This window comes from Aptenodytes patagonicus, chromosome 1 (genome assembly GCF_965638725.1).
Source record: "Aptenodytes patagonicus chromosome 1, bAptPat1.pri.cur, whole genome shotgun sequence".
NCBI classification, from domain to species: Eukaryota; Metazoa; Chordata; class Aves; order Sphenisciformes; family Spheniscidae; genus Aptenodytes; species Aptenodytes patagonicus.
Window position 1 is genome coordinate 200,488,282 of NC_134949.1, and position 14,354 is coordinate 200,502,635.

The 14,354-nt window shown below is 43.1% G+C and overlaps 1 protein-coding gene across 3 annotated transcripts in view; it reads left to right on the forward strand.

The window, feature by feature from the left end:
* The first annotated feature begins 4,718 nt into the window (after positions 1–4,718).
* DCLK1 (doublecortin like kinase 1) overlaps positions 4,719–14,354 on the forward strand; it is a 254,311-nt gene continuing 244,675 nt past the window's right edge. For 2 of the 3 annotated variants that reach the window (XM_076364254.1, XM_076364255.1), the window contains exons 1-2: positions 4,728–5,136; positions 8,500–8,888. In XM_076364254.1, coding sequence (XP_076220369.1) covers positions 8,513–8,888 — 376 coding nt within the window. In that variant the 5' untranslated portion in view covers positions 4,728–5,136; positions 8,500–8,512. Of the gene's footprint in view, positions 5,137–8,499; positions 8,889–14,354 lie in introns of all 3 variants that reach the window. The other variant, XM_076364258.1, reaches the window with a different exon arrangement.

Here is a 14,354-nt window from a genome sequence, read left to right on the forward strand (position 1 = left end):
AAATACCCATGGAGTATCAAAAAGTGAAATACCATAATTTTCCAATACAAAACGTGTTCATTTTATAATGGGACCTCTTTCCAGTGGACACACAAGTAGAAATAACTTTAAGAATGTTTTATCCAATAACCAGCATGTAATTATATCTGCCGTACGCAAAGAGAGTTAAGTCTTGGTCTATAGTCTGTTTTTAAAAGGATGAAGTTCTTGAAGAAGTCAGTTATAAGCGAATAAAAAAGATAAAAAAGAATCTTTAACTTTGAATGATTTTACCAGATTCAAAAATGCAGTTGTGCATTTAGAGAGGCTATTGCCTTTTGTTAAAAATAGCATCACTGAAGAGAAATACAGGACAGATAATATAGCAAAAACTTTTTATTTACTCGTTATTGTAAGTCTGGACAAGTGAAATAGCAACAACAGACATATGAGAAATCATCAGTGAGAAATTTTACAGCCAGAAATACTAAGGACAAGGAGGAATTAAAAATTATATTGTGAACAAAATTAATCCTAGCAAAATCATAGATCTGTTATTAGAAGCAAACAGTTGAAATTGTCAATAACAATGCAGAACAGACAGAAGTATTCAATGAATATTTCTGCATAATGCAGTCCCATCCCAGTCATGAATGCCATATGCTTTTGCCTAAAATAATATGCAAATAATTTTTAATACACAGCTAGTTTAACTCTAAAAAGAATTTATTACTGGTCTGCCTGAACAATTAATGTTGCTATTCAAGAAATTAAAGAATATTAAGGAAGTATTAAAAACCTGGATAAATCCAGGGTTACATTTGGGCAACATAAAAAATATGACCTCGATTATATAATTCTAGCTATGCTGGAATCAATAGCAGGTAAAATAACTGAAGGCCTGATACGTGATGTAACCAATGCAGAAAATGATTGCGTAATTAGTGCCAATGAGCGTGTCAAATTGGGTAGCTTTCTGGGTGAGATTGCTGAATATGATTGATAAAGGTGACTGCATCGACATATGCTTCTGTAAAGCAACAGACATACAGCAGTACATCAACCTAATTAAGTGATTAGCGTTATACAAAATCAGTGTAACACATAATAATTAATTAAAAACCGGCTAAATGACACATCTCCAAAAGTAACCATAAACAGCTAATCATTACCCCTCGAGTGAGTCGTAGAGTACTGTTCTTTTTCATAAGCGAGTTTTTCCCGACGTGTTTCTGGTGCCTGGTGCCAGGACTCCGCCGCCCCACCCCACGCCTCTGCAGTGCCCAGCTGGCTGGTGCAGCTCCAGTTGCTCAGATCCCTGCTGGGAGCTGGCGCAGGCTGTTTGCTGAAACGGGCATATGCGACCGCGCTAGCACCCGTTCCCTTGGCCTGGTTTGGCATCCTGAGAGCTGAGTGCCTCTCTGACATGAAGTGGAATGAGCTCTAAAGAAACCCTTGACACCGCTGCCTTGGGGGATTGAGCCCCACATTTTAGAAAATGCTGTCCTCTGCTACTACATAAATTTATGAGTGATCTGAAGGAATATTTAACAGCATTAATGGTAAAATTTGCAGATGACATAAAATGCATAAAGCGCTAAATAATGCAAAGAAAAAACAGTTTTTCTGTAGGGAAATTGACGTCCTTTAGTGAGCCAGGATCATTTGAACGTGCTTTTTGAGACAGTTGAATGCAAGGTCATTCAGCAGGAACAAAGAATGTAGGTCACGTTTAGAAGACTGGAGACTGCGTCCTGGAAAGCAGTGACTCTGAAAAGGATTTAGGGGTCACAGTGGTTAGCCAACTAAAGAGGAGCTCCCAGAACAATGTTCCAAGGCATTTGGTACAGCCTTCAGATACAGGAGTGTTGGGTGGTGACATAACTGTATCCAATTCCACTGTGCACTTTTGACAAAGGTGCTTAAAAATTAGAAATGTTCAGAAAAGCACTGCTGGAATACTGTTAGACCTGAAAAACCTGATTAACAATAAGAGATGAATAGTCCAAGTTACTTACTTTGTCCAAAGTGGGACTAAGAAGTGACTGTATTGTGGTTTATAAGGATGCGTTACAGAGGGCTCAGGAAACACACGATATTCCAAAGTCTGCCCAACAAGGAAAGACAATTTTGTATTAGCAAAACAGTACGCTCTTTTAACAGGGCAACTATATAACTGTTGAAACAATATACGCAAGCTTTGTTTCTATTTAGAATTGCATTTTTTTAATTTAAGTTGTGGACAAGCACATGAAAAAGGTAAAGGAAAAGCATCTTTTAAAGTGCTTTAAAAAGAAAAGCACGGCAAGTGTGCGTGACAAAGGCAAACAGACTGTACGGTATTGTGTTGTGTCTTCATGTTAAACGCAAAACTGTAAATTAACAAAATAACACATTTTAAAAGATACTTTCCTATTAGGTTTATACTTTAGTATTGATTTATGTTGTATTCTTTTCTTTTGACCTTTTTTTTTTTTAACATAATCAGAGTGAAGATCTTTCTTGAACATCTGTGAAATATTTTGCACGCGTATGCTAGACGTAAATAATACATGTCAGAGAGATGTAAACACCAATGGGAGAAATAAATTATGTACGTGAACACAGGGCACTATAGCTAAAGTAATGAGCTGAAACATAAGAAACTTCCATTAACCTGGTTGTCAGAAAAAAATTCCTTGTAATTGGAGGAATTCAACTTCGAAGAGATGTGTCCTTTGGGAAGCAGAAGCCCCATTACCTGAGACATTTAAAATGAACTGAACAAAACAGCACTGAAGAATGTTAAAGAACAATCCTTTGTCAGGACCATGATAGTCTTTTCCATCTCTAATCTTTGTGATCTCCTGGTTTTTCTTATCATTTCAGACTGTCATGAATATTTTATTTGATTGTTGACCTACAAAAGAAGTGGTTTAAAGAATAGAACTTTAATGCAAGATTACCAGAATTTTTTTAAAATTAGTTTCCATTCTGCCATCAAGCATACCAACATTACCAATATTGCCATATCTGTTATGCCTAAACACAGACCAAGAGATTTTCAAAACAATAGACTAAAAAGCAATATAGCTGGTGAAATACTCAGTGTGGAGGTGCTCAATTTTTAGGAACTTGCCTCTGAAAAATGAAAATCTTTAGTGAAGTGCCTCAGCACCCCATTGACCATAGGGGAAGAATTAAGTGTCTTAGAACAAGACCCACAAAAAATAAGCTAGGTGGTAAGAGCGTGCTGAGGACAGAGTTGTAAATTGAATTCTAAATTTTTTTGATGTTCAGGTATTTTAATGCTATTACTTCTTCGAGCAGAGGTTTTCCTGAAGGTTTTAGGTGCTTATTTCTCTTTCAAAAACTAAGGAAACAAGTTTAGCCCAAAGACTTCTGTCTCTGCTCTATACTTTAGTGATTAAAGAACTCCTCTGGGATGATGAAGACATAGTGACAATTAATTTTTCTCCTTTAGGGAATCTCCTGTCTCCTAAGAGCCTATCTGTGGACTGTTCTAGGGGAATAGAAAAGAAGGGCCGTGCTCCTTCCCCTTCTCCTTTTGAGCCACTTACAGGTTTTGTAGACTGAAGGCTTCGTTTGCCTTCAGCCAGATTAAGCAGGAGCCTCTATTCTGATTAGAGGACTATCACTTGGAGCAGGGCACCCTGGGCTTAAGTCCCTGCTCCGCTGATTGTTTCTGGATTTATGGATATAACACACATAAATGGTCTGTAATACAGACACACAAAGCCATCTTTTGTCCTTCCCAACTGAGTGCCATAACCACGAGGTTACAGACTAATTCCCTCTCTCTGATCTAATGCATTTTTAATTCTTTCAGACTACAAAGTGGAGCAGCTTCCACAGAAAGGACAGACTGTGTTTTCGTTCCTTCCATGTCCCCCTGGACTGTGGGCTGTTTACCTGACAAGTAGAGGAGAGCTGAAGTCTTTGTTGCGCAAAGGAAAGCAAACCAGGTCCTTCACCTTGAGGATGTTTTAACCACTGAGATTTTTATATTAAAATGAAAAATAACCAAGTCTTTGAGGAGAAAGCACCAGTTACGGCTGAATTTTTGTGTGGAGGTTGACTTAGCAAACATGCTCCAAGACCTGAGGGGCTCGGGCATAAGAGGAGCGAGTCAGTCAGATGAAGCCTGAGACACCTTTGGGCAAATACATCATCTGAGAAATTTAAGCATAAAAACTGTAGCATCTATGGAGATTAGTCACCTCCAAGGTCAGCTGTAACTAAGCGAGCAGTGTGAGGAAGCTTGGCTCCAGTTTTAGTATCTAAATTCCATCTCAGTCCTACCTTCAGCACTCGATCCCTGTCATGGGGCTTCGGTGACTGAGTGGGCTCTCAGCACTTCGGGACCAAGCAAACCTCATGGAAATGCCAAGTGACACATTTGGTAAAAATACTTCTAAAGGCGCTCTTTGGACGCTGGGCCAGGGCCTCGCAGGGGTGGCAGCTGGCCCCCGCCAGGCACGGCCCTGCCCCGTGCGCAGGCTGGCCCCGATCTTGCCCATCTCACCGGCCGGGGCTCCCCGCGGCGGAGGGAGGCGGCGGGCAGGCAGCCACCCGCGGCGGCCAGAAATTACCTCAGGGGGAGCCCGCTGGGAGCGTAACCGACCGTCCCAGCGGGCCCTCTACTCCGCGCCCCCCCGCCTGGGGCTGACAGGGGGGCGCAGGCGGGCAGCGGGCTCCCCTCGCACCCGCCGCCCCGCGAGCAGGGCGCGCTGCCGGGGGCGGCTCCGGCGGTCGCCCCGCAGCGCCAAGAGAAGTGAGGGCTCGCGAAGGGAGAAAGAGAGGGGGAGACAGCGGCGGCGGCGGCGCCGCCCTCTGGAGAGAGCACCAGGGAGAGGCTGGTGTGAAGAGCCGCATTTCAATGAGGGCCGGGCTAATGCAAATCACTGCAATCGGCAGCAGCAGAAGAAAGGCGAAGCAGCTGCAGTCCGGGCTCCCCAGCAGCGCGCTCCAGCCAGGGGAGGCGTAACAAAGGCAGCGGAGCCGCTTTCTGCGGTAACTACTGCGATTAAAGCCGGCTAGTCGCCGGGGCGGGAGGGGGGGAGCTGCCGCTCTTTGGCCGCTTCCCATTTCGAGCCGCCGTCTTCCTTCCGCCGGCAGGTCTGAGGGAGAAGGTGCTCGCCAGGCTGCGGAGAACAGGTAAGCGCCCGGGCCGGGGCCGCCCCTCTGCTGCGCGGGGGCTGCGGCGCGCGGGGCCTCTGTGGCGCGGCCGTTGGGGCGCGGCCGTTGGGCGCCCGCCGCGGCGCGGTGCACCTGTGCCCATTGTGTGGGGCGGCGGCCTCCGCCGAGCGCCGCAGCGCTTTCTCCGGGCGGCTCCGCTGGCCGCAGGCGGCGTGTGCCGGTGCGTGTGCCCGGCTGCGGCAGCGTGAGGCACGGGCGCCCGCCGCCTCCCTCTGCAGCGGGCTCCCGCCCTGGGGCGGCTGGCTGCCCCCCGGCAGCCCGGGGGAGCGCGCTGCGTGCTTTCCCCCGGCGCTGCGTGAGTGCGCCCGGAGGCGAACGCACCTCGTTTTTGTCACCGTGCGGTTCAGGCTGCGCTACCAGCCCGCAGCGGGGCTGAAGTGCTTGATGCCACCTTCAGCGGGCTGGTTGTATTTCAAACACGTTTCCCTTACCCCAGCAGAATAAACCTCTTTTTTTCTTGAAGCCGCTGCCGCATGTATCCACGTCCCGTCCCGCCCCCCCCAATGACTTAGTAGTCAGTCTGCTGCTTAGTCTCTGAATGATCTTCGCTGGGTCCCAGTCGCATCGCTGCATGATGTATTTTTTTTGTCAGCATGTGTGATTGTTTTATGTAATTGCTCACCCACACCTGTATTATAAATAATTCTTTAACAGATGTATAGGGTGTGAAGTGTTGGGCATGGTGGTTTTCCAGGGGTGTGTCCTTTCATTTTTCTATATCTGTATGTATATGAGTATATATTTATACACACACACAGACACACGGAAACATCTGATCAGATCAAAATGTTTAGGATTTCTTTGTCTGCTCAGACCTTGTGGTTTGAACATGCTTTTCTGTAAATAGCAGGACTGGTGTTCAAAGGGAGCTCTATTTCTGTTTTAAGGGGCGTAATGGGGAATTACAGCCATTATTGATTAAAGCATAAGTGTGTGGAAGAAAGGGCAGTGACTCACACTTCTTCTTCGCCCCATCCAAATTTAGTAAAGCTGAAAGTCTCTTAAAAAAGTATATCTTCATGTAAACTTGTTTTTCCTTTTTTTGTGTGTGTGTTTGAGATGGTTTGAGCAAATGAAACAGCAAACCTAAGAAAAATCCATTTTTCTTGGCACAGACATTGCTTTTGAGATACAGTTTCTGAATTGTGAGTTCTGGGATTGTTTAAATCCGAATAACAGGTTCTCATTGGAATTAGAAGTGAAGCAAAACAACTTACAAATAATTTTTAACACGGAAATGTTGGTGGTATAGTCTTGATCCTAAGCTGTGGCCACTAAGTGATATTTTGTATTTAACCCATAGAGAAGTGTCAGTGAAATGCCACAGCAAACGTTCTTATTCTTTTCACTGAAGTGGGGTGTATGTGTGTATGTATACTGAGGAGGAAAAACATAGATTAGTCTTTTTCTTTTATGTATGTGTGTGTATATATACACGTACACATATATACTGCACCATCTATATATGTTAGGTACCTTTAAAGTATTTACAAATATAGATGTTGCATATATATATATAAGCACGTGATCCTGTGCCGATGTAACAAAATAATGTTTTTGTGAGCTGTAACCAAAGCAGGGTAAATAATTTCCACCAGGGCCCCACACTTGCAGCGGTTAGCCTTAGGTGCTTGTTCTAGCTGAGCACGTGAACAGCTCTCAGAAGTTGTTGAGCACATCCCCTACAGCTTTGCAGCATCAGGGTCCAGCTGTATAATCATTGGTTTAATACAAACTTCTGTAAGCTAAAGAGCATCTGTAAGTCTTTCTGTATTTCCTCCTACTGTTTTACAGCTGGTCTGAATATATTTTTTTTCTTAATGGTCACACAATTATGAGTGGTTGAAACAATATAGTGCTCGCTATTTTTTTTCTTTTTATTGGAAATCAATGAGAGAGACCACTTCTAAATTAGGTCTGTGTATCTGTGCTATAAATACACTTACTGTGCTTTGCTGTTCTGCAGACAACTGCAAATCTAGGTGGCTCTTAAATTAAAAGAAGAGTGTTTGGAACCTAATGATCTTTTGGTCATTCTAAATTTTTTTCTTATTTTTGTTTCTTTTATTTGTGAAAATTAATGTGCAATTTGTAGTATTTAGTCTTGTGTTGGTCATAAATGGGAATGGAAGTACCTACCTCCTTGATTTCATTTCAGAACATGTGAACTCCCATTTATGTGAACTATATTGAACAACTGGGATCATTATGGTCAGAGCTGACAGGTTTTTGTCACTGTCACTGGATGAGGGGATTGAGTGCACCCTCAGTAAGTTTGCAGATGACACCAAGTTGCGCGGGGGTGTTGATCTGCTCAAGGGTAGGAAGGCTCTGCAGAGGGACCTGGACAGGCTGGATCGATGGGCCGAGGCCAACTGTATGAGATTCAACAAGGCCAAGTGCCGGGTCCTGCACTTCGGCTACAGCAACCCCATGCAGTGCTACAGGCTTGGGGAAGAGTGGCTGGAAAGCTGCCTGTCGGAAAAGGACCTGGGGGTACTGGTTGACAGCCGGCTGAACATGAGCCGGCAGTGTGCCCAGGTGGCCAAGAAGGCCAATGGCATCCTGGCCTGTATCAGCAATAGTGTGGCCAGCAGGAGTAGGGAAGTGATCGTGCCCCTGTACTCGGCCCTGGTGAGGCCACACCTTGAATACTGTGTTCAGTTTTGGGCCCCTCACTACAAGAAGGACGTTGAGGTGCTGGAGCGTGTCCAGAGAAGGGCAATGAAGCTGGTGAAGGGTCTGGAGCACAAGTCTTATGAGGAGCGGCTGAGGGAACTGGGGTTGTTTAGCCTGGAGAAAAGGAGGCTCAGGGGAGACCTTATCGTGCTCTACAACTACCTGAAAGGAGGTTGTAGTGAGGTGGGTGTCGGTCTCTTCTCCCAAGTTACTAGCGATAGTAAATGCGATAGGAAATGGCCTCAAGTTGCGCCAGGGGAGGTTTAGATTGGATGTGAGGAAGAATTTCTTGACTGAAAGAGTGGTTAAGCATTGGACCAGGCTGCCCAGGGAAGTGGTGGAGTCCCCATCCCTGGAGGTATTTAAAAGACGTGTAGATGAGGTGCTTAGGGACATGGTTTAGTGGGCATGGTGGTGTTGGGTTGACGGTTGGACTCGATGATCTTAGAGGTCTTTTCCAACCTTAATGATTCTATGATTCTAAAATGAACATGTGAATGTAGCATGGCTTCATTCAAACATTTTTCTCAACCTGGAAAGTAGTCCTCTGTAAATGCCATGTATAGAATGTGAAGTCTCAAAGTGGGCTCCCTTAAAATGTGTAAGTTTCTTAAACTTTCTTTTCTCTTGTGCATCCCTTAGGTTGAACTTCAAGATGTCCTTTGGGAGAGATATGGAGCTGGAGCATTTTGATGAGCGTGATAAAGCGCAGCGATATGGCAGAGGGTCCCGGGTGAATGGTTTGCCCAGCCCTACTCACAGTGCCCACTGCAGCTTTTACCGAACCCGTACTCTGCAGACCCTGAGTTCTGAGAAAAAAGCCAAGAAAGTTCGTTTCTATCGTAATGGAGACCGGTATTTCAAAGGAATTGTATATGCCATCTCCCCTGACCGGTTTAGATCCTTTGAAGCTCTCCTGGCTGACCTGACCCGAACTCTGTCTGACAATGTGAATCTGCCCCAGGGAGTGAGAACAATCTACACAATTGATGGCTCCAAGAAGATTTCCTCCTTGGACCAGCTAGTAGAAGGTCAGCAGTAAGATTTGGAGGTGTAAAATTATGTTTGAGTCAGTGTTTGCTTGTCTAATCTGTTAAGTCTTCCACAAATAGGTAATGGTATTGTTGTTCTTACTGATAGAGAAAGGATCTTCGATGGAATAACTAGAATTGTGAATATCTTAAATTGTGCCATGAAATATTTTTGCCTTGCTACTTATTTCCCTCTTGTTGAAAGTGTCTGACCTTTCCCTTTCTGTTAACCTAGTGAAGATTGCATCTGCTGCTGCTTTTGAACTTGCATATTTAAAAATGCCAATGAGAGTTTAGTCAGTTAAACTTGACGAGGTCTGTGGTGCTGATGAAACCTACATGAAATTCAGTTCTGATGGATTTTCTTTTTTTTAAGTCTGTCTGTACCTAGTGAAGAGCTCCAACTCTTCCTACAAGTAAGTATGCCTTAAGTAAAATACTCTCCTCTCATGGAAGTGGCATAAATGTAGGCAACCTGTTAAAAGAGTAATGTTGTAGCCATGGTTCAGCTGAGGTAGATTGTAAACTTTTCTCTGCTGTAGCATTTCCTTTTTCCTCTTCCCCAGTCCATTGGCATCCTTACATTGTTCTTAAATAAGGCTCATGTACCTGCAGTATAAAGCACTACCAGTGATTTGGTCAGAACTGAGGGGTCTTGGTCACTGTCAGACATTGGAGATGCCAGTTGCTAATTTGCCCATTGACACTGAATTTATCACTCCTTCAGTGATAGTTTTGTTGGCAAAAGAAGCTGTCAGCATTAACCAATTTGAATATTAGGCCTAGGATATCAATAATACCTTTTACAAGTTTTACAAATAGCTGAAGTAGCTTTTCCATCATAAAGTGTTTCTGGCTTGCAGTAGGTTTCTTTTTGTATGTGTAGGCAATAGCTCCCAGTATAAAACATCAGAATGTATAAGGTCTGAAAGCATTAACTAGCACATGGCTGTAACTGAGGTTGTTTTTTATCTGTAAAGTTTAAATGCAGGTCCTTGACTGTGTTCAAAGAAAATAAAGGTGGAACAATTTTTTCATCGTTGCTTCCATCTTGCCCCTGGCCCCAGTATGCCATGGGCAAACACGTAAAGCATGGATCTATAGCCACTGGACAGCCAATTTAGAGTTGTAACAGAGATTGTAATTTCTTTATGATTTTCATTTTTAGCATCAGGTGAGAGAACTTGCGGTATCAGGATGTAATGAGAGGATCAGAAGGCGGCTAATGTGGGGGGAGAAGAAAAGGGTAATGCCGAATAAGGTTCCTGAAAGAGGAGCACTTCTTTGCATGGCAGGTGTTCAGCCACCATTGAGTTGTCTCCTTTGAGTGTCGTAGCAGAGGAAAGCTTTTTAAGGAGAAGTTTTGAGAAGAGGATATTCTTGATAATTCTCCTTGCATAAAAAGGAGAGTAGGAGTCAACATGAAAATGCTCAAAAAGAATATTGAAGTGGTGGGATTGTCCATGTAAGTAAGGGTTTTTGGGGTTAGGACCATAGGTTTAGTGAAATGGAAAGGAAACTGGTCTGAATTCCAGGGCAGAGTTAGAACTGTGTTTGTCAGGACAGGATTTAATTGGTGGAGAAAATCAATTTCTGGGAGGAAAGACCAATATTAATCAACATCTGTTCAAAAGCAGTGTTTGTGCATTTTCTTCTCAGTAGTGGTATAAATAATTGTGCTTATTTGATTGGTATGCTCATCAAGAAGCAAGTATCATTGATGTTAACGTTGATTTGCAGTCTTCTGCTGCCAGTCAGAACCAGCTTTTGAAAAGAAAGAACTGAATGCAGAAATAAATTCAGCAACCTGTAAGATTGGTTTATTTTGGCATCCTAGAGAAGAATACCTGTTATAAATCAGTCGGTCAAAATGAATGACAGTACAAGAGCATAAGTTTATTTTAAAGAAGGGCTTTGGGATTTCTCTTAGTTCTGTGGCATTTTATTCCTTACCTTTTCAATGAACACATCCTCTCTTCCTGTGCATAGTTCAAGTTGGACGGTCTTATTTTCTTGTGCTATTAACACTGTGGGGTTTACAGAAGTCAGGCTTTGTGTGCAAGTAGAGAGCTACATCCTTGTTCCACCTGAAAGGGGGCTTCTGTCTATTCGTATAAAACTGCAACGTGGGTTATTTTGTTCTGTTTCCCTCCTAGAGCTTCACTGTAGAGTACAGGTTCATATATTATTAGCTCAGTGGTGGTTTTTACATAAGCTCCTTCCACTATTTACTGTACAAATTTATTAGAGTTTGGCTAGTCTGGTACAGCATTAATTAGCTTGAAGCTGTGCTTTGTGTTTAAATAGCTGGAAAATCACTTGATTTTTGCCTCTTGCCAAATGACATTTGTGCTCAAACTATCGAAATACGAAGCATTGCTTTCTTCATGGCGAGACTATTCCTTTACTGTATGAATTCATTTAATGAGACTATTATGCATTTAGATGATTTTTTTTTTCTTTTTTGGGGCATTGATTTTATTGATTGTGTTGTAAGGTAAATGTGTAAGGCCTTGATTTGGTGGTGTTTTTTTGCCTTTATGCCTGTGAGGAAGTTACTATGCTCTTACCTTCCCATACGGTACATGAAGACAGAGAAGCAACTAGCTCCTGGGGGAAACATGACAGCAGCCACTCTCTTTCATTCCAGAGCTAAATACATAGAACTGCATGAAAGATAGTCCCAAAGGAAAAAGATCGTAAAGGAGCTGTTTTGCTTCAGTAGTACTTAGTTCTGTCCTGCATACAATTCGGAGCTGGCGTGGCTGTATGCTGGTGCTGTAGGTTATTTTGAGGTGCATGGGCATATCTTCCCTTTATTTGAAACTAATGACTTCCCTAGGGGTTTTGGGTTTTTGTTTGTTTGGTTTTTTTAAGACTTGGGACATATGAGACTTGTTGGAATTTGATAACAAGGGGTATGTACTGTTGTAAAAGTTTCACACACTCTGTAACTTCTCTTCTCCTGTCACCTTAGATGAAGGAAAGAATGCAATGGATTCAGGTTACCTTCTTTTTGTCAGACCTGATGTTCAGGACCCTCCTACCTTTAAAGAACGGTTTTGAAATGTGACATGACTTTATTTCCTAGGTGTGACATGTAATCAAACATATAGAAGGCCTCTTAAGGCTAAATTGTCTAGCTGTAAACAAAGTCTCAAGAAAGAACTAAATGTCTTTTGCTTTTCCAGAAGTGTACCATCTTTAAAGCTGAAGGAAGAGGTGGACTGATGGGTCTTATCCCCAAAATTACCATTGAACAGTGTAACATGAACAGTAATAGATTGGAATGAGCAGGATAACTCTGAAACAAAGAGTATTATTTACAGTTTTTACTCCTGGGGTCCTGCTATGTGGAACAAAGACCACGGAATCAATCCATAGCCAGAACTGCATGCCTTTCTTATTAATTTTTATTATATTATTACCTCAGAGTCTTGGGTATGTACCAGAATAAATTGTTTTAGGTTTCCACAATACCTACCACAAAAGATGAACCCTGCAGCAGAGAACTGGCAGACAAAGGCAAACCAAAAACCCCGAACCATAAGGCTGAGAGAGTATTGGGAAACAATATTGTCACATGACAATATTGGGTGCACTGCCAAACTATTGTAAAGACTTGTATGTGTGCATTCACATTTTGTGTAGGCATAATGGCAAAAATAGTTTTAAGGAATAATCTGAAAAAGAAAAATGAATGTTTCTTGGGGATTATCTTGGAGCTGCAGTCCTCATTGAAGGAGCAATTTGAAAGAGCACAGATATACCAGTTTTAAAATCTGGTAGTGGCTGTAACTGACTAATAACTCTTGGGAGATGTGAACCTCACTGCAGTGGCAGAGGAGATGATGGGTCACGTGAGGACTCCAGGAAGGCTCTTGCGAGTAGAGGCAGGCAGTTTGTGTTCGATGCAGCAGAGAGCACTGCCTGCCAGTGGAGGGTTCAAAAGGCGGCGTCTCCTTGCTAAAGTGGTGGGCTGTGACAGAGTTCCTGACTTTTTTTCTGTGTGGGTCTTGCTGCTCCCACTGTCACCTCATTCCTCTTATCTCAGCTTTTCCCTCTCCTACCTGCTACTACTGCTTCTTCCTTGACTCTGCTACCTGCTCTAGTGGTGCTGGTGAGAAGCCCAGCCAGGCCAGACTGTAGGAATTGATTGACGTGGTCTCTGATGTACTCTGGAGCTAATGCTCTTTCTTCTAAGTCGTTCCTACCTCAGCAGCTGGGAACTGGTGGGCTGGAAAGATTCATATGCATATGTAATATGCTATCAAAATAATAGTAAAGTATCTGTTTAAATGTTTGTAGAGCTGAACCTATTGTGGACATTTGTTCATAGGATTGAATTTACACTGGATATTTACCATGGACTTGATCCAGGGCTATCAAAGTTAGTGAAACTTGGACTGGATCCTGTGGCAGAAATGCCTGCAATCCTTATAGTGTTTAATAAACAAACAGCTGAATAATCCTGTTGCATAAAATGGTAGAGGGTTGTTTTGGCACTGTTTATTTGGTTATTTTATTTCATGAATTTGAGAAGATTCATCCATTAGCCAGTTGATTCACATTGTGTCTTCCTTAACAACTTCTTGGAACGTCCCATGGTTTCTTATTCTAGGTGCTTTCCAGTTATGTTTTTTAAGCGTGTGCAATGCCTATCTTGCTTGTAGCAAGACTGTGGAAATTGGGGGGGGGCAGAGGCGAGGAAGTATGTCTTTATTTTTTCACTTGGCTTTTGATGACGGGAAAAAAAAAAGAATTTTTAGTCTGAGCTAAGCAGAAAGAATCATGTGCGAAAGAAGTCCTTTAAAAGGTCTGAGGAGATCTGATTTAAAGTTTCTGGTGCATCTGATTGCTAGGTGAACATGGGTAGGTCAGATTTATTTCCTGTAAATGCTCCATCTCTTTTGCACTGTTACATTTTTTTCAGACACTGCAGAAAGACAAGGCAGCAGTAATGTAGTTTTTAAGTAGGTTATTGCTCTATTAACTAACACATTTGGGAACTATCAGGTAGTAACCTATTTGGTTCAGGTCATCTTCCTTTTGCAGTCTGCTCTGCGTGGTGAGGGATAGTCAGAATTCTTTGTCCTTTCCCCTGAGAGACTGCTCTTCTACCTTCTTGCATGTACCAAACCAAAGGGTGGAAAGGAAGAAGGGCAGGTGTGCCTGTTGCATGGGGTGCTGGGAGTGCCAGTCCTTCCCTGTTCTCTTAATTTGTTTATTGCCCCATCTGTTGGGGAAATGGACCGCAAGGAATGACTGCTGCACTGAGCATCCTCGCCAGGATGCCCCACCACCAAACTGTGCAATTACTGCAGTTCCTCAATCTCTGGTGGGCTCATAAATTAACTTTCCTTTCCTCGTATGTACTCTCCTACAAGGAATCAACGCTATTTTCAATAATTTGGCAGGCCTGCTGCCTCACAAAGAGGGATTGGTTTTTCCCTCTCTGCTTGCATG